Source organism: Dioscorea cayenensis, chromosome 8, assembly GCF_009730915.1.
Source record: "Dioscorea cayenensis subsp. rotundata cultivar TDr96_F1 chromosome 8, TDr96_F1_v2_PseudoChromosome.rev07_lg8_w22 25.fasta, whole genome shotgun sequence".
NCBI classification, from domain to species: Eukaryota; Viridiplantae; Streptophyta; class Magnoliopsida; order Dioscoreales; family Dioscoreaceae; genus Dioscorea; species Dioscorea cayenensis.
The window spans coordinates 5,071,893-5,091,252 of record NC_052478.1 but is presented as its reverse complement, the minus strand read 5'-3'; the positions used below and the strand labels follow the sequence as shown (position 1 = coordinate 5,091,252).

General features: G+C 29.7%; 2 protein-coding genes across 3 annotated transcripts; both read right to left on the bottom strand.

Annotated features, from left to right (window-relative positions):
- Positions 1 to 391: 391 nt before the first annotated feature.
- LOC120266643 (protein MANNAN SYNTHESIS-RELATED 2-like) lies at positions 392 to 4,002 on the bottom strand. Of its 2 annotated transcripts, none has more exons than XM_039274286.1 (7): positions 3,845 to 4,002; positions 3,654 to 3,776; positions 2,115 to 2,241; positions 1,921 to 1,991; positions 1,652 to 1,737; positions 951 to 1,533; positions 392 to 863 (listed from the first exon to the last, which is right to left on the bottom strand). In XM_039274286.1, the coding sequence occupies exons 2-7, from the start codon at positions 3,747 to 3,749 to the stop codon at positions 585 to 587; spliced, it is 1,242 nt and encodes a 413-aa protein (XP_039130220.1). In that variant the 5' UTR covers positions 3,750 to 3,776; positions 3,845 to 4,002; the 3' UTR covers positions 392 to 584. The 2 variants fall into 2 exon arrangements, with proteins under 2 accessions (XP_039130220.1, XP_039130221.1); XM_039274287.1 differs by having other exon boundaries at positions 3,857 to 4,002.
- A 7,210-nt stretch (positions 4,003 to 11,212) lies between these two features.
- Positions 11,213 to 14,558, bottom strand: LOC120266642 (protein MANNAN SYNTHESIS-RELATED 2-like). Its single transcript, XM_039274285.1, has 6 exons — positions 14,246 to 14,558; positions 12,821 to 12,947; positions 12,624 to 12,694; positions 12,350 to 12,435; positions 11,649 to 12,231; positions 11,213 to 11,561 (listed from the first exon to the last, which is right to left on the bottom strand). The coding sequence occupies exons 1-6, from the start codon at positions 14,345 to 14,347 to the stop codon at positions 11,283 to 11,285; spliced, it is 1,248 nt and encodes a 415-aa protein (XP_039130219.1). The 5' UTR covers positions 14,348 to 14,558; the 3' UTR covers positions 11,213 to 11,282.
- Positions 14,559 to 19,360: the final 4,802 nt, after the last annotated feature.

The window sequence follows — 19,360 nt, the reverse complement described above, 5'->3', positions numbered from 1 at the left end:
AATAAATACAAAGGGTTGTGTGTGTGATTTTATAATAGCATTCATAGCTGTAGAAAAAAAATATAAAAACATGACTTAAACTCATTAATGATTCCTAAATGAGGATTATACTTTATTTTTATATCTAAATAATATTTAAGATGTAATACAGATGAAGACCTGGAATTAATAGTACCCTGGTCTCTAATGTAAAATAGCTTATGTCATTCCTGAATCTCAACTCGTTCGTATTTATGTAACATCCGAGGGATCAAAACAAATGTTTTTTTTTTTTGAAGTAAAATTGAATCGCTATTATTGTTAAACTATTTCTTTAATCTTGACAATATGTACGGCAAAGACATAAATAAATAAATCAAAAGAAGGTGCGATAATTCGAAGAAGGCCTACATCAAAAAACATTGTAACTGCTAATTTCTGACATAATAACAAGCATCTTACTGGTTTATATTTAGATTCAGCAACACATACAGAAGCATACTACTTCTGATGAGCTAATACTGATTCTAACATTTTAACTCTTGAAGCTCTAGTGAGAGATGCTCATTTAAGTACAAAGTATTTGACATGCATTGAATCACTTTTCAACAGAAGCAAGAGTAGGCCAAATGCTTCTTCTCAGAAACATATGCTGAGACATGGTCTGAAGCTTGACCATACGAAGCCAGAAAATTGGCTGGAATGAGTATTTGGGTCCTCCCAGAACCGATCCTTCTCCCTGTCACACTTCCATAGAACATGCCGGGCATGGATGGGACGAAGACATCACTCTGTGAGCACACTTCGAAGTCAAGCAACTTCTCCAACTCGACATTTTGTGATCTTAGGAACTTAGTTTTCTGATCATCAGGTAGTACATCATCCTGCAATAGCGTACCAATTATTGTACAAGAAGGTGTTCATCAGTATTCCATACTAAAAATTCATGCAGTTTTGGTAACACTACTCACCTTGGTGTAAGTCCTTGGGAAGATATCTTTCAGGGCTTTGGCATTTTCATGCCACCAAGTTTGAGTTATGTAGATAGTGGTTTCAGTATCAAACCCAATTTTCTTCAGAAATTGACCGATCTCATATCCATTGTAACAGTTTTTCCTCCCTGAAGCTCCGACTTCTTGGCAGGCTTTCTTCTCAAGGAGCTCGACCTTTAGATCAACGGCGATAAACTTGCCATCTGATCTGTTACTAAGAGCCCTCAAATTTTCAACCACCTGATCGACCACTTCCCGAATCTCTTGTTTCAGCTCAAGACTGCTGAACATTGCTAGGCATGTTGTTGACTCTATGTCATCATTCTGTTTCATTTCTAGTTTCATATTTGTTGAGGGATACGAAATTGCAAGTCTCAAGTAGCGATTTTTTTCGAAGATCGGTTCAATGTTCTTCACTAGGAAGTCTTCTGACACTTGGTTGGGAACTTTGACTACCGTCGGGTTTTCAGATGCCACATCAGCTGGGATTTCTCTAGTTATATCAACAACACCCCACAGGCTGCTATAAAATTTATCAAGATCGTAATATTCTTTGAAATCCCTGCACATTCATTTAAAGTTTGCTTCCTGTTAGAAAAAATCAAGAGACATGAAAATACTCTTGGGAAGAAATGCATTGTATATTAAAGACAAAGAAAGAGAGCTGCAGCTTCTAAAACCTCTTCTGGCCCAGTTCACCACTTCTGATGTCCGGCAGCACAAGTGTGGCCCCTAGATGCCTCGCAATTACAACCGCAACTGCAATCTGATGCAAAGAATTCATACCAGTGTCTTTCAGATGATTGATGTTCTTCTAAACTATTCAGAGAAAAATTAAGTGTACATAGACTCGGCATTGGTTCTCATGTGAATCTAAATGACAGTTTTCTCCATGGAAAAAAATGTCAATATTAGCTCAGATCACATAAGCTTAACATATGTTATATACCTGAGGCATGTGAAACTCAGGACCACTTTTTAACGATAGTGTTATATAACCATTTGACTCAGCTCCAGCTTCTGTAAGGACAATTTGGAAAACAAAAATTAAGTAGAACTCGTATTTTAAGATCATGATGCCGGAGAATTAGAAAGCAGAGCCAAATTCCTGATCCATTAATTGTAAGCAAAGTGAGAACTTACTTAAACTTGGTGGCTTCCAGCATGGTTTTAGCTCTTGCTTCATTTCCTCCCATGGTCCATTGATCTTGGATTGAAGTTCAGATTCTACCTTCAGGACATTAAAGTGGACATCCGATCGAATTCCATCCTGCAAATATGAAACAAATATGTTGAATAAACATGATTAAAATGCCAGTTCTCAGAAATTACCTGAATAACAATAAGCAAGATCAAGACAATTAGACCTTCGACAACAAATCAGAGTTCCTGATTCATATATCAGTGACAAATCTAGTAATAACTAGTTATATCAACAAATGGGTATGTACCACTATGAGGTGATTGCAAACATCTTGTGATGAACATTAAATAATAAGGGCGTATTGAAGTGATCGAGCATTAGTTGAGAACAAAATCCATAATGAGAGTCCCAAAAGGCTATATAATTTGTTTTTCATCAATCAAGAAACATGAGAATGTACAACATTTTGTGCTAAAAAAAGCAAGTTAGAGTAGAAATAACTGGACATCAATCGGAAATCCAATATAAATGGAAGTCAGTGACCAAATGATAGTGTCAAACTCCTATTCTACCGTTTTTTTAACTCTCATTGAAGCATCAAGCTCCTGCAAAGGGAGGACATATCAACATCCAGCAATATGAGAAATAAACAAATCAAAAGCATCAAAGAGGAGAAAAATCTAAGCAACAATTTGAAAGCATCAACACTCCTGCTATTGAAAAACAATTCTTAAGAAGAAAGGCATCAATTTGAAACGGAGAAAAAAAAAACCTTCAAGCACAAATCAATAAACCAAATAGTAAAATCATTCACAATTCGACATGTTTCCCACTTTCATTGAAGCATATAAGCTTCTGCTTTCCCAAACATATAAAAAATCCGGCAATGGGGATTAGTTCCAACTCCGAAGACATCGACAAATATATTAAGAAAGAAAATCATCTACAACATCAAAAAGAAGAAGAAGAAGAAGAAAGAAACTGATCAGCTATTTGAGGACATCAACATGCACAAAATTTAGAACGGAAAAGAAAAATCGCCATCTCTAAAAAGGGAGAACAAAAAAATCATCAATCCGAAACAAACGAAGAAGAAAACCCTCAAACACAAATGGAAACCAAATGATAAAACCAATCCGAATTCTAACATTCGTCCAAGAAATTAAACACCAAGCTTAATTATGCATTCCCAAATTAACACATCGAAATCTACCATTTGAAATGAGTTCCAATCCCTAAAGAAAACAACCAACATGAGAAAGAAACATATCAACAACCTCAAAGAGAAGAAAGATCTAATCATTAATCCAAAGACATAAACAGGCATAAAATTTAGAAACTAAAAAAACACAAATCAAAGCCAAATGATAAAACCAATTCCAACTCTGGCTGAAGCATAAAGCTCCTGTTTGCCAGAACACATATCAAAATCCAGCATTAGAGATGAATTCCAACTCAGAAAGCAATCACAGAGACGAAAAACAAACACATAACAAGCATCAAAGAGAGGCGCTAATCAGGGGGGCGGCGAGCAATACGTCAAACGAGTCAAAGTGATCTTTTTTGATCATGTTGCCAAGCATGGCGAACATGGCGAGGGTCAATATCCCGGCCAGAATATGCCTTGGATCCATTGCTATTGTTCAGCCTCCCTCTTCCTCCTGATTCAGCACTGCAAATATGAGAGAGGAAAAGAAGCACAAAGCGCAAGAAAACACAAAACTTTAACTCGAATCACGACAATGGAGCGACGAAAGCAATGGAAACCAGCTCGCAGAGATTCATAGAGGTGGGCAAACTGAGAAAAATCCAAACTTTATCAAGCTTGGATGGTGATGAGATCATGAGAGAGAGAGAGGGGGAAGCTGAGAGGGAGCGACGCATGGACTGTGGACGTCCAGAGTCGCCGACTCTGAGAAACCACTTTATAATTTATGCAATTGAGTACAACATTTTTCAAAAATTGTTTTTTTAATCTCTATTCTCCCTTTTTTAAAAATTTTTTTTTTTAAAGAGTTTTCACTGTTTTTTCATTGCCCTAATTTGTGATTTTCTTTATTTAGGTTTCCTCATGTTTTTTATTTTTTACTGATAGCAAAAATGGATTGTTAATAGATTGATTGTTATGATATATTATCATACCGTATGTTGGTATGACACCAGTTAAAGTTTTGTTCAATTAAAGTAATTTTGTGTCTAAAGTTTTCAGATTCGATAGTTTTGTTTTCATATTTAAAATTAAATATATTTCCGCTTGCTAGTATACCGGTATAGTATCTTACTATTTTCTCTTTTGATATATATGCGGAATTTTTTTTTTGTTTATCGTGAGTTATTATTATACCTAAAACTTGAATTTATTTTATTGAAAACATTTTTTGTCATAATTTAATTTAAATAATTTGAAACTCTTTCAAATGATTTGGTAAGATTTATAAAAATTCTTTCACGTTATTGTTCATGCATTATTTGAGTAAGGTATTGTTCACATTATTGTTTAAATGGATTCTGGTATGGTTTGTTAAATAAACAGTCATATCCCTCCCCTCTATAGTTACATGGCAAATAGATTTTTTATCTAGATTTGGTTCTTGCAAATCTTATTAGCGTAGTGGACTTTCATTGTCTCATATAGTGCCTAGCCAAGTTAATATGTTTTAAGAGAGTCAATAAGCCACATAACTAATGCTCTTTCGTACTTGCATGTCATTGACAAATCTTTAACTGGGTGCCTTTCTTGCCTATTGGTCACTTTTTTTTTTAATTTATTACTTTTGGTATGCAGAGGGGGAGGGGGGTTAGTGGCCATCGAGCAGTAATTACTAATTATATGTATTTTTTATCCTCTCAACTTTTTGTTTTTATTATTTATTTTGAATCTTTGTAATTCAGGACTATTATTGGATCTTTGTAATTTATGACTATTATTGGACCTATAAACAAAATGGACTCTCTAACATCCTGGTGTCTTTACTGGTATTGAAACAGTATAATATTACAAAAAATGAGGAGGTTGAGTGAAAAGATTCACGAGCTTGCTTGTAGGTCGGAGTTTGGTCGTGGGAAGCGTTTATTAAACGTACCACAAATAAGCTTAATAAACACTTCCCACAAATATGCGAAAGTTTATTTAGCTTCTGATTCACACAAAATGAGAGTCGAATTTGGATTTGTTTTGATCTGCCATCAATATTTGAAAATTGAAGATAACATTGAATTATAGTTTTTCTGTTTTAAACTAACAAGTTAGTTGATAAATTTACCTTAAAATAAAATCAATTCATTTTGTCGTATGTTTGATTGTCGTATATGAAACGAAGTGTTGTCTGATTTTGGTTAATTTGATTCTGATATTTTGTTTTGTTTTTTTGTTATTTGGCATATAAAATCATTGTAATTTATAACTATTATTAGACCTATAAACAAAATGGAGTCCCTAACATCCTGGTGTCTTTACCGGTATTGAAACATTATAATATTACCAAAATTGAGGAGGTTGAGTGAAAAGATTCATGAGCTTTGCCTGTAGTTCGGAGTTTGGTAGTGGGAAATGTTTATTAAGCATATGACAACAATATGCGAAAGTTTATTTAGCTTCTGACTCACACAAAATGAGAGTCGAATTTAGATTTGTTTTGATCTGCCATCAATATTTGAAAATAAAAAATAACATTGAATTTTAATTTTACTGTTTTAAACTAATCAGGTAGTTCATAAATTTATCTTCAAATAAAATCAATTTAGTTTGTCGTATTCTGTTTGATTGTCGTATATGAAAATATTATATTTTTAACTTGTCGCAGTGTTGTCGGTTAATTTGATTCTATTTTTTTGTTATTTGGCATATAAAATCATTGTGATTTTACGTAAAGCCAGTAACCTTACTCACAATATTTTAAAATTTTAATTAATTAATAAAAATTTTATCCCCTAGAAATCATATCAAATAAAAAATTAATTAATTATAAGCATTTGAAAAATTTCAATAGTATTCTCCATAACATGTGAGAGGAGCTAACTTCTACGAAATTATAGAATTGGACATCTAAAACATTGAAATAAAATAAATAAAAAGAATGATCATTAACATGCCTTAACAAAAAAATCATATTTATTTATACACCCCGCAATTTTTTTTTCAAACAAAAAAAATGCTTTTATAATTAAAATCTGTTTACAAATTTATAAAAAAATAGATTGTTTAATTGTTTTTCATTTTGTGAGATAACAATAAAAAACTGAAGAAAAAAAATGTCTGTTATAAATGCATGAACCATGGAGTTGATTAAGGATAAATTGGTGGCTAACTATGAATCAAATATATATATATATATAAGAAAGGTGCATTGAATTCGTCCAAAATCAAGGCTTGAATGATGTTTATATAATTTTAGTATCAAACACAAATGTTTTTGGGGGCCAATTTCTTATGATAGAGAAGAAAATATTAGTCTTGATATTTAGACCATAAGAATTTTTATTTTTATTTTTATTTTTATTCTTGTTATTTTTTTTATTTTTACACAAGCGCTTCTCAATAGATATTTGTTAGAGAATAAACAGGTATAGTGGTGTAGCACTATGGCTTATTAACTCACCAAAAGTCATATCAAGCAATTACAGTCCTACTACATGTATACCTAGAAAATTATCAAAAACTAAACCCACAAAAAAATAAACCAATGAATAATAAATAAACTGTATTATTATAATATTTATACAATATTTTTTCAATATTGCACAATATCACAATAGTACTATTGATCCAAAAATTTAATTTTGAGTTTATCAATACACCATTCAACTAACAATCTATAATTCTAGGAAGTTAAACCATAAAATTTTAGGGAAAATTGGTTATAAACCCCTCAAAAATTTTATAATTGCATATTTACTCTCAGAAAAAAACATAATTGTATAAATACCCCTAAAAATATAAGTAATTGCGGATATGCCCTTACTGTTAGATTCCATTAATAATACTTGATTAACTATGGTTATAACTTGGATTAAGATATATAAAAGGTCCAAAATAACCCTTGTATAACTTAAAAAAAACTTTTTAAGGGTATATACGCAAGGGTATAATTGTCATTTTATATATCTGCTATTTGTTAACGGATGATTTTTCAACTAATTTAAACCTCAGAAATATATACGCAATTATATATATTATTCAAGGGTATATATGCAATTTTAAAATTATTCAAAAGTACACCTGCAAAAACCACAATTTTATTTGACATTTTGATTTATGATTTTTTATTATTATTCTTCAATTTAAGGACGTAAATTTAATGTGCGCAAATAGTACAATAGAGGTCGGTGAAAATGTTATGAAAAATCAACAATTTTTTTAAACATCAAAGTTTGTACGGACAATGGACTCTTTTATATATTTATATATATATATATATATATATATATATATATTTATCGTGTTCTTTTTGTTTTTTAGGTTTTTCAATTCATTTGGTCATTTTCTGTTTTTTATTATTGTTATCGCTTAAGAGTGACTTTTTTCAATAACATTTACATATAATAAAAAAAATTAAGAGAATAAATAATCAAATAATTAGTTAATTAGAAGTCAATGGAGGCAACAAGAAGATGCCGAGGAATAAATGCATTTCAATTCTCCCACTTGCCCAACTTATTGTGTTGACAAATTCTTGCTCTCATTTGACTTAAGTAACACATGTAACCAATTCACCAATTACTTAGATTTCACAAATAAAATAAACTAATTTGTTTGTCACCTATAAATAAATAAATAAATAAATAAATAGAGCTTCCAACTGATCATACCTCATTAAAACTAAATATCTTTATATAATAAATTAATAAAATTATCAACTCTAAAATTTGGTCAAGGTACCATCTCCTCATTTTTTTTAATTATAGAAGTTTTATTGGTACTTCACTGTCCTTACTTGTCTTTTGACACCTCTTATAGGATGATGCTTGTCCACTTTATTAATATATATATTATTATCATATACTTTATGCAAAGTGATGACATAGGTGGACTAAAGGATTAACTCATTTTCTATGTAAGTCATACCTTGTACACATATAATAAAAAAATTATATGTCATTATGTTTTTAAAATATATGTACACATTAGTTATATCAAAATTATATAATTATATATCTATAGCGAGAATTTTTTTCTTCAAAAACATGAACAAACCATAGATTTAAATTTTTGATTTTTAATTTTAAAAAAGAATTAAATACTTTTTTTTTATTGAAAAATAACTTATATATATATATATGAACAAAACATATGTTAGAAATAACACGCGAGTATCTCAAAAAAAAAAACTAAGAGCAAAGATCTCAATTTGAAATGGAGAAAAAAGAAAAACTTCAAGCACAACTCAATAACTATTTCATTGAAGCATCTAATCTTATGCTTTTCCAAACATATAAAAAATCCGGCAATGGAGATTGGCTCCAACTCTGAAGACATCAAGAAATATAATATAAAAAAAATACATCTACAACGTCAAAAGGAACAAAGAAACCAATCTTCAATTCAAGGACATCAACGTACACAAAATTTAGCACGGAAAAGAAAAATCGCCAACTCTAAGAAGGGAGAACAAAAAATCATCAATCCGAAATAAATGAAGAAGAGAACCTCAAACACAAATTGAAACCAAATGATAAAACCAATCCAAATTCTAATATCTGTCCAAGAAACACTAAGCTTATGCATTCCCAAAAACATCCAAATCTACCATTTGAAATGTGTTCCAATCCCAAAGAAAACGAGCAACATGAGAAAGAAACACATCAACAACCTCAAAGACAAGACGGATCTATGCATTAATCCAAAGACATGCAATTAAGTCCAACATTTTTTTAAAATTGATTTTTTTAATCTCCATTCTCCCTTTTTATTTTTTATTTTTAATTTTCACTGTTAAAGTTTTTGCCATTCCCCTAATTTGTAATTATCTAAGTTCCCAATTTTTTTATTTTTAAAATTTTTAATTTTTTAATTTTTTTATAATTTAATATTGTCCACTAATACAAAAAGTGGACTTTTAATGGATTGATTGTAACGACATACTATCATACCGTATGCTGCTATGCTTAAGGATTTATTCTATTATTGTAGTTTTACATCTAAATTTTTTAGATTCGATGGTTTTATTTTTATACTTAAAAATAAAATATATTTCCGCTTGGTAATATACCGCTATAGGATCCTACTATTTTCTATTTTAATATATATGCGGAAATTTTTTTTTGCTTACCGTGAGTTATTATTACACATAAATTTTTAATTTATTTTATTGAATAGATTTTTTATCATAATTTAATTAAAATGATTTGAAACTCTTTCAAATGCCCCTGTAAGATTTATAAAAACTCTTTCACAATATTTTTCATACACTGTTCCTAAGTCTAGGTACTATTTATATTGTTGTTCAAATGGATCCTAGTGGTCCTCTAAATATGTTGTCATATCCTTCACTTTCGGAGTTGCATGGCATGTGAATTTATTATTTTGGTACAATTTCTACAAATCTTATGGGAGTGTACGCAACAGACTTTCATTGACTCATGTGGTGTTTTGACAAGTTAATAAGTATTTAAGGAGTCAATAAGGCACTATAAATAGTTCACCTTTGTACTTGTTTATTTATTAATAAACCCTTAAATAAAGAGTATTTATAGCCTATCATATAAGTAATTTATTATTTTTGGGCATGCAGAAAATATGTAGTTTTTTTTTATTATAGAATTAATATATGTTTATAATTGGAGGAGGTTAAGCAAAAAACCATCCAATTTAGGAATTATTTGTATTTTTGTTCCATCTAAAATTTTACTTTTTATTATATATATTTCAAGTCTTTGTGAGTTATGAGTTTTATTAGACCTATAGACAAAGTGGAATTCGGGTTGAGTGAAACGATTCACGAGTTTTGTGTATAGTTTGGTTGAGAGAAAACGTTAAGATGTGATGGAAATACAACCATAAAGTATAAATCCAAGTTTTATTTTTCCTATTTTTTATTTTTAATATGGGCAAGGCACAGACGAAAGTTTACTAAGTGTGCGATTCATAGAATGAGAATAAAATTTGGATTTGTTTTGATCTACCATCGATATTTAAAAGTCCAAAATAAAATTGATTATAGTTTTTTTATTTATTGATTTTCTTATTATAATAATAAAACTAAACTAATCTTTTAGTTGATAAATTTATCATTAAATAGAATCAGTTAACTTTGTCGTATTCTGTCTGGTTATCTCATGTGAAAATACCATATTTTAAATTGTCGTGATCTTGTCTGGTTTTCGATGAATACAAGATATAGTTGGTTTTGTTTTACTGTTATTTGACGTATAAAATCATTGATATAAAAGTAAGGAACTTACTGACAATATCCATTAATTTTTATTTTAAAATTTTTAATTAATTAATAAAAAAATATCTGGAAGAAATCATATTAAATAAAAAATTAATAAATTTTTATACATTTGAAAATTTTAAATAGTATTCTCTAAGAGAACGTTTGGATAACAGTAATGGTTTCCCTTGGGGAATTATTGATTACACATTCCAATTCTTATGTTTGGATGAAATGGTTCATTTTCCCCAATATGGGGGAATGAAGGAAAATTGAGGGAAAATGGGTATAAATTACCCATTTTACACCTTACTAATATGTATATGGGTATATATATAACAATATATTAAATAAATATAAATATATTAATATTAAAATAGTTAATATTTAATTATAGTAATCATATAATGATTATATTAAATAAATATTTATTTCAAATATAAATCATAAAATAATTAATAAGTAATTTAAATAATTCATAATAATAATAATTAAGATTTATTTAAATATTTTATAAACAACAAAAATTAATTTTTTATATTAAAGAGTATAAAAGTAATTTTATATCATATCTTTTCATTAATTTTTCAATTTCGAATAAGTTATTCTTCTATATTTTCTATTCCCAATTAATTACGTCTACAACCAAACATCTTTGTTATTACCATCTCTACTCGTTCTTTGCCTTTCTTTCATAACCCTCATTTTTTCTCAATCCCGTCACTATAAGTCAAATGCACACTAAGTAGAAAAATGCTCTAAATACAAAGTATTTGACATGCATTGGATCACTCTTCAACAGAAGCAAGAGTACGCCAAATGCTTCTTCTCAGAAACATATGCTGAGACATGGTCAGAAGCTTGACCATACGAAGCCAGAAAATTGGCTGGAATGAGTATTTGGGTCCTCCCAGAACTGATCCTTCTCCCGGTCACACTTTCATAGAACATGCCGGGCATGGATGGGACGAAGACATCACTCTGTGAGCACACTTCGAAGTCAAGCAACTTCTCCAACTCAACATTTTGTGATCTTAGGAACTTAGTTTTCTGATCATCAGGTAATACATCATCCTGCAACAGCGTACCAATTAATGCACAAGAAGGTGTTCATCAGTATTCCAGACTAAAAATTCATGCAGTTTTGGTAACACTACTCACCTTGGTGTAAGTCCTTGGGAAGATATCTTTCAGGGCTTTGGCATTTTCATGCCACCAAGTTTGAGTTATGTAGATAGTGGTTTCAGTATCAAACCCAATTTTTTTCAGAAATTGACCGATTTCATATCCATTGTAACAGTTTTTCCTCCCTGAAGCTCCGACTTCTTGGCAAGCTTTCTTCTCAAGGAGCTCGCCCTTTAGATCAACGGCGATGAACTTGCCGTCTGATCTGTTACTAAGAGCCCTCAAGTTTTCAACCACCTGGTCGACCACTTCGCGAATCTCTTGTTTCAGCTCGAGACTGCTGAACATTGCTAGACATGTTGTAGACTTGATGTCATTGTTCTGTTTCACTTCTAGTTTCATATTTGTCAAGGGGTACGAAATTGCAAGTCTCAAGTAGCGATTTGTTTCGAAGATCGGATCAATGTTTTTCACTAGGAAGTCTTCTGACACTTGGTTGGGAACTTTGACTACTGTCGGATTTTCAGATGCCACATCAGCTGGGATTTCTCTAGTTATATCAACAACACCCCACAGGCTGCTATAAAATTTATCAAGATCATAGTATTCTTCGAAATCCCTGCACAATCATATCAAGTTTGCTTCCTGTTAGAAAAAATCAAGAGACTTGAAATTACTCTTAAGAAGAAATGCATTGTGTATTAAAGACAAAAAAAGAGAGCTGCAGCTTCTAAAACCTCTTCTGGCCCAGTTCACCACTTCTGATGTCCGGCAGCACAAGTGTGGCCCCTAGATGCCTCGCAATTACAACCGCAACTGCAATCTGATGCAAAGAATTCATACCAGTGTCTTTCAGATGATTGATTGATGCTCTTCTAAACTATTGAGAGAAAAATTAAGTGTACAAAGACTCGGCATTGGTTTTCATGTGAATCTAAATGACAGTTTTTTCCACGGAAAAAAAATGTCAATATGAACTCAGATCACATACAATTAACAAAAGTTATATACCTGCGGCATGTGAAACTCAGGACCACTTTTTAACGAGAGTGTTATATAACCATTTGACTCAGCTCCAGCTACTGTAAGGACAATTTGGAAAAAAAAAAATCAAGTAGAACTCGTATTTTAAGATCAAGATGCCGGAAAAAATTTGAAAGCAAAGTCAAATTCCCGATCTATTAATTGTAAGCAAAGTGAGAACTTACTTAAACTTGGTGGCTTCCAGCATGGTTTTAGCTCTTGCTTCATTTCCTCCCATGGTCCATTAATCTTGGATGGGAGTTCAGATTCTACCTTCAGGACATTAAAGTGGACATCAGATCGAATTCCGTCCTGCAAATACGAAACAAATATGTTGAATAAACATGATTAAAATGCCAGTTCTCAGAAATTACCTGAATAACAATAAGCAATTAGATCAAGACAATTAGACCTTTGACAACAAATAAGAGTTCCTGATTCATATATCAGTGACAAATCTAGTAATAACTAGTTATATCAACAAATGGGTATGTACCACTATGAGATGATTGCAAACATCTTGCGATGAACATTAAATAAGGGCGTCTTGAAGTGATCGAGCATTAGTTGAGAACAAAATCCATAATGAAAGAACCAAAAGGGCTATCTAATTTGTTTTTCATCGATCAAGAAACATGAGAATGTGCAACATTTTGTGCTAAAAAAAGCAAGTTAGAGTAGAAATAACTGGACATCAATCGGAAATCCAATATAAATGGAAGTCAGTCACCAAATGATAGTGTCAAACTCAATTCTATTTTACCATCTTTTTAACTCTCATTGAAGCATCAAGCTCCTGCAAAAGGAGGACATATCAACAACGATTCTTAACAAGAAAGACATCAATTTGAAACGGAGAAAAAGAAAACCTTCAAACAGAAATCAATGGCCAAATAATAAAATCATTCACAATTCAACTTGTTTCCGACTTTCGTTGAAGCATCTAAGCCTATGCTTTCCCAAACATATCAAAAATCCGGCAATGGAGATTAGTTCCAATTCCAAAGACATTAACAAATATAATAAAAAAGCGATGCATCGATCTACAACATCAAAAAGAGGAATAAAACCAATTAATCATCAATTCAAGGACATTAACATGCACAACAAAATTTAGCACCGAAAAGAAAAATCACTATCTCTAAGAAGGAAGAACAAAAAATCATCACCCTCAAACACAAATTGAAAACAAATGATAAAACCAATCCAGATTCTTGCATCTCTCCAGGAAATATCAAGCTTATGCATTCCCAAATTAACACATTAAAATCTACCATTTGAACTCTGTCCAATCCCTAATAAAACGAGCAACATGAGAATGAAACACATCAACAACCTCAAAGAGAAGATAGATCTAAGCATTAATCCAGAGACATCAACAAGCATATAATTTAGAAACTAAAAAAACCCAAATAAAAACCAAATGATAATTACCAATCCCAATTCTACCATCTATCCAACTCTGGCTGAAGCATCAAGCTCCTGCTTGCCAGAACATATCAAAATCCGGCATTAGAGATGAATTCCAACTCAGAAAGCAATCACAGACGCGAGAAAGAAACACATAAACAGCATCAAAGAGAGGCGCTAATCAGGACCGCGAACAATACCTCTATGTAATCAAAGTGATCTTTTATGATCATGTTACCAAGCATGGCGAACATGGAGATGGTCAACATCCCGGCCAGAACTTGCCTTGGATCCATCGCCATTGTTCAGCCTCCCTCTTCCTCCTGATCCAGCTAGCACTGAAAAATGAGAGAGAAAAAGCAGCACAAAGCGCACGAAAACACAAAACTTTAACTCCAATCACGACAATGGAGCGACGAAAGCAATGGAAGCCAGCTCGCAGAGATTCATAGAGGTGGAAAAACTGAGAAAAATCCAAACTTTATCAAGCTCGGATGGAGATGAGAGAGAGGAAAGCTCAGAGGGAGCGCCGCTTGGACTGAGGACGTCCAGAGTCGCTTGGACTGAGAAACCGCTATGTTATATATGCAATTGAGTCCAATATTTTTCAAATTTTGTTTTTTTAATCTCTGTTCTCACTTTTCTTTATTTTTTTTATTTTTTTTATTTTTTATTTTTTAGTTTTCACAGTTTATGTTTTTTGCATTGCCCTAATTTGTGAGTTTTTTTTTAAGTTCCCTAATTTTTTATTTATAATTTAATAGCTTTTACAGATAGAGAGTGGACTTTTAATAGATGGACCGTGACGACATATTATCATACCGTGTGCTGGTATGACATCGAGTAAGATTTTGTTCTATTATAGTAGTTTTACATCTAAAGATTTCGCATATGACGGTCTTGTTTTTATACTTAAAAAGTAAATATTTTTCTGCTTGGTTATCTACTGTATCTTAATATTTTCTCTTTTGATATATATGTAAAAAAAAAAAATTTGATCATGAGTTATTATTACACCTAAATTTTTTAATTTATTTTATTAAACACATGTTTGGTTGTAATTTAATTAAATGACTTGAAACTCTTTCAAACGAATTTATAAGATTTATAAACACTCTTTCATAATATTGTTTATGTACCGTTTTTTAATCTAAGTAATATTCACATTACTATTCAAATGGATTCCAGTGGTCCCTTATAGAAATAATCACATCTCTCTCCTCAAGAGTTGCATAGTTATGGGATTTATTATCTCCATATGGCTCATACAAATTTTATGAGAGTGCACATGGTAAATTTTCATTGTCTTATATAGCACTTAGTCGAGTTAATAGATACTTGAAGGATCGATAAACCGTCATAGCTAGTGCACCTCCGTACTTGTCTATCTATTAACAAACCTTTAAATGGGTGGTGTTTATTGTCTATTGTCCAAATAAAATCTTTTTTTTTTTAATTTATTACTTTTGGGCATGCAGAGGAAATGTAGTTTTTTATTATAAATTTATTATGTTTTTAAAATTTTGGGGGTTAAGCGAAAAGCCATCAAGTTTAGTAATTATTTGTATTTTTTCAGGCTGAACTTTTAATTTTTATTATTTATTTTGAGCCTATGTAATTTATGACTTTTATTGGACCTATAGACAAAGTGGACTTCCCAAGGTCTCAGTGTCTTTACCGGTAGTGAAAAGATTCACGGTGGGGGAAACGGTTATTTGATGGGAATACAACCATCAAATGTAAATGGGAGCTTTATTTTTATTTTTTATTTTTTTTGAATACGGACTAGATATGCGAAAGTTTATTGAGGGTCTCATTCACAGAATGCGAATAGAATTTGGATTTGTTTTGATCGGCCATCAAAATTTGAAAATAAAAAATAAAATTGAATTATAATTTTTTTTGTTAATTGATTTTAATATTATAATAAAATTAAACTAATCTGGTAATCGATAAATTTATCTTCAAATAAAATTAATTTATTTTGTCGTATTCTATTTGGTTGTCGTATGTGAAAATGTCATATTTTAAATTGTTGTAGTCTTGTCCGGTTTTCATGAGTATAGATAATATATTTGATTTATTTAATTTTATTTTTTGTTATACAGCATATAAAATCATTGACGTAAAGCCTGGGAACTTATACACAATATTTATTAATTTTTATGTAAAAATTTTAAATAATTAAAAAAATTATCCGGTGGAAATCATATCAAATAAAAAATTAATTAATTATTAAACATGTGAAAATTTTAAATAGTATTCAGCAATCACCATAACATGTGAGAGGAGCTAACTTATACAAAATTAAAAACATTGGGCATCTAAAACATAAAAATAAAATAAAATAATAAAAAAATAATTGTTAACATGTCATTACAAAAATCATATATATTTATACACCCCGCAATTTTTTTTTTTCAAAAAACACTTTTATAATTAAAATATGTTTACAAATTTTATAAAAATATAGATTGTTTTATTGTTTTTCATTTTGTGAGATGAATGTGATATAAAACTAAAAGAAAATGTCTGCTTTGAGTGCATGAACCAAGGTGTTGATTAAGGATAAATTGGTGGCTAACTATGAATCAAATATTTATACACACACATATATTTAAGAAAGGTACATTGAATTTGTCCCAAAAGCAAGGATTGAATGGTCTTAATATAATTTTAGTTTGAAACACACATGTTTTTTTGGCAGCAATTTCTTATGATGTGAAAGAAAATATGTCTTGATTAGACCATAAAGTTTGTTTGACAATTTGATTTATGATTTAATTTGTTTGTAATATTATTCAATCATGTAGGTGAGTTTAACATGCAAGACTAGTTCAATGGCAGTGGGTGAAAATTTCATGAAAATTAACATTTAGTTTTAAATATCAAAATTGATATTGAAAATGGATTTTTTTAATCTTTTCTTTGTTATATGATACTCTTTTTTTTTTTGTATCGTTATTATTCATGACTCAAGTGTGAGACTTTTTTTTAAAAAAAATACCTACAAAATAATTAAAATAAATTAAAATAATAAATAAATAAGATATTTATTTTTGAAATTAAATAAATAAAATTAAATCGTTCTAACTCTTAAATTATTAAACTCTTAAAACAAGTAAGATAAAAAAATTTATCATTAACTTTAAAAGAAACACTGATACACTCATAGCCTATTGGTATCGGATTCTTTGCATATGGTATTTATTTCGGAGAAAACTAGATATCAAATCTCAAAGTCTTGTTATAACTAAGTCCAAAATGTATTAAAATATTAACTTTATACTTATATATTTTTTTTATTTTTATTAAATGAGATATTTGTCACTTATTAATTAAAAAAAACTTGAAAACTAAGGCTGTGTTTGATTGGCAACATAGAAAATGGCTAGAAAAGAAATTTTTTCCATGGAAAATGAAAAAATAGTGGTTTAATTGGCATTATTTTCTAGCTAAAAAAATAAAAAAAATTATGAAAAATTCAGATTTTATTGTTTGATTGCTCTTATTTTCCACGGAAAATGTAATATTTTTCATGGAAAAAACCTCATTTTTTTTTGTTTGATTGCATCAATTTTCCTTGTAAAAAGTCATATTTTTCATGGAAATTTTTTAAAAAATTATTAAAATTATAAATAACGCTACGTGGAATTGAATCTTTCCATCAAAACGTTCACTTTATCTGGATAAATTTATTTAAAATATTTTCAAGTTATATAATTTATCTTTTTTTTAAAAAAAATAAAAGAAAAAAAATTCTTTTAAATTTTTAAAAGAAAAGTTATTTTAAATATTTCAATTGCACGTTATCTTTTTACATAGCTCCTTACGTTTTCCTAAAAAACTTTTCCCATGGTGGAGGTAGGAAAAATTTTCCACTAAGGTCACGTGATAAAGTTGGTGAAGAAATTTTTCACAAAAAATTTTGACAAACAAACAGCTTATTTAGCACATGTGAATTTTTTTTTCATAGAACCTAATTGTAAACAAAAATAGTAAGACATATACCATTTTGTCCTTGTGGTGCGAAAAAGTCCAATGCACAAGGTCAACCTTTGTATGCAATAAATTATTGATAATGTTTAAAACTATTTTTAATAATAATATTCACTAATCATATCATCATTGGCTGCAAAATGTTTAGCAAATTATTAAACTAATCTCAAGTCCTATGTTTCATTACGACAAGTTTGAATTACGATAAAATTGAATATTAATTTTATATTTATTAATTTTCTTAAAACATTATTTAAAAAAATATCTTTGAACTTGGTTTATTTTCCAAATACCAACCAAATACTGTCATTTAATTTTTTATAAAATTATTTAATATTTGTTTTGGTATTTGAGTAACCGGATTTTTTTTATAAATTTACCAAATACGGTCATTTAATTTTTATAAGATTATTCAATATTTGTTTTGGTATTTGAGTAATCAGATTTTTTTATAAATCACATGCTCTAAATAGATTTTGAGCAAAACAATACAAGCTCTACAAAATTAAATAGCTATCTCACAACAAGTTTATTTTTTAAAATTTTATTTTCTATATATATAAAGATTTGAATTGAAAGTTAATTATTTAAACAACTTAAAATCTTTACCATTTAAGCCAATTTTGTTGGTCTACTTTATGTTAATAAATAAAAACTCTCATAAAAACTACAAAATAATCAAATCTCAAGACAATTTAGGATAGATTTTGGTTTGTGTGACATGGATTTTGACTTGAAAAATCAAAAAATAAAATAACATAAAATAATAAATGCAAAGTTTGCAAACTTATCCATCCCAAGACCTAACTTTCTTCCTTCCACATCAATCAATGAAATAAAAAAACCCAACTTGGATTATTATGAAGAACTTTTTAAAAAAATAAAAAACCAGAAGTCAATGAAGGCGCAAGAAGATGCCACGGTATAAATGTATTTCAATTCTCCCACTTGCCCATCTTCTCATTTGACTTAATTAACTCATGTAACCAACTCACTAATTACTTAGATTTCACAAATAAAATAAACTAATTTGTTTGTCGCCTCTTGTTAATAAATAAATAAAGCTTCCAACGAATCACACCTCATTAAAACTAAATATATTTATATAATAAACTAATAAAATTATCAACTCAAAATTTTATAATATACCATCTCCTCATTCTTTTTTAACTTATAAAGCTTTTATTTATTTATTTATTTTTATAAAAAATAGCTACACCGTACCCATTGTGAACAATCTAGAAGTATGAGATTAATAAAAACTATAAAATTATTTTTAATAATGGGCTTTTAATGTTCTTGAGCAATACGTAACT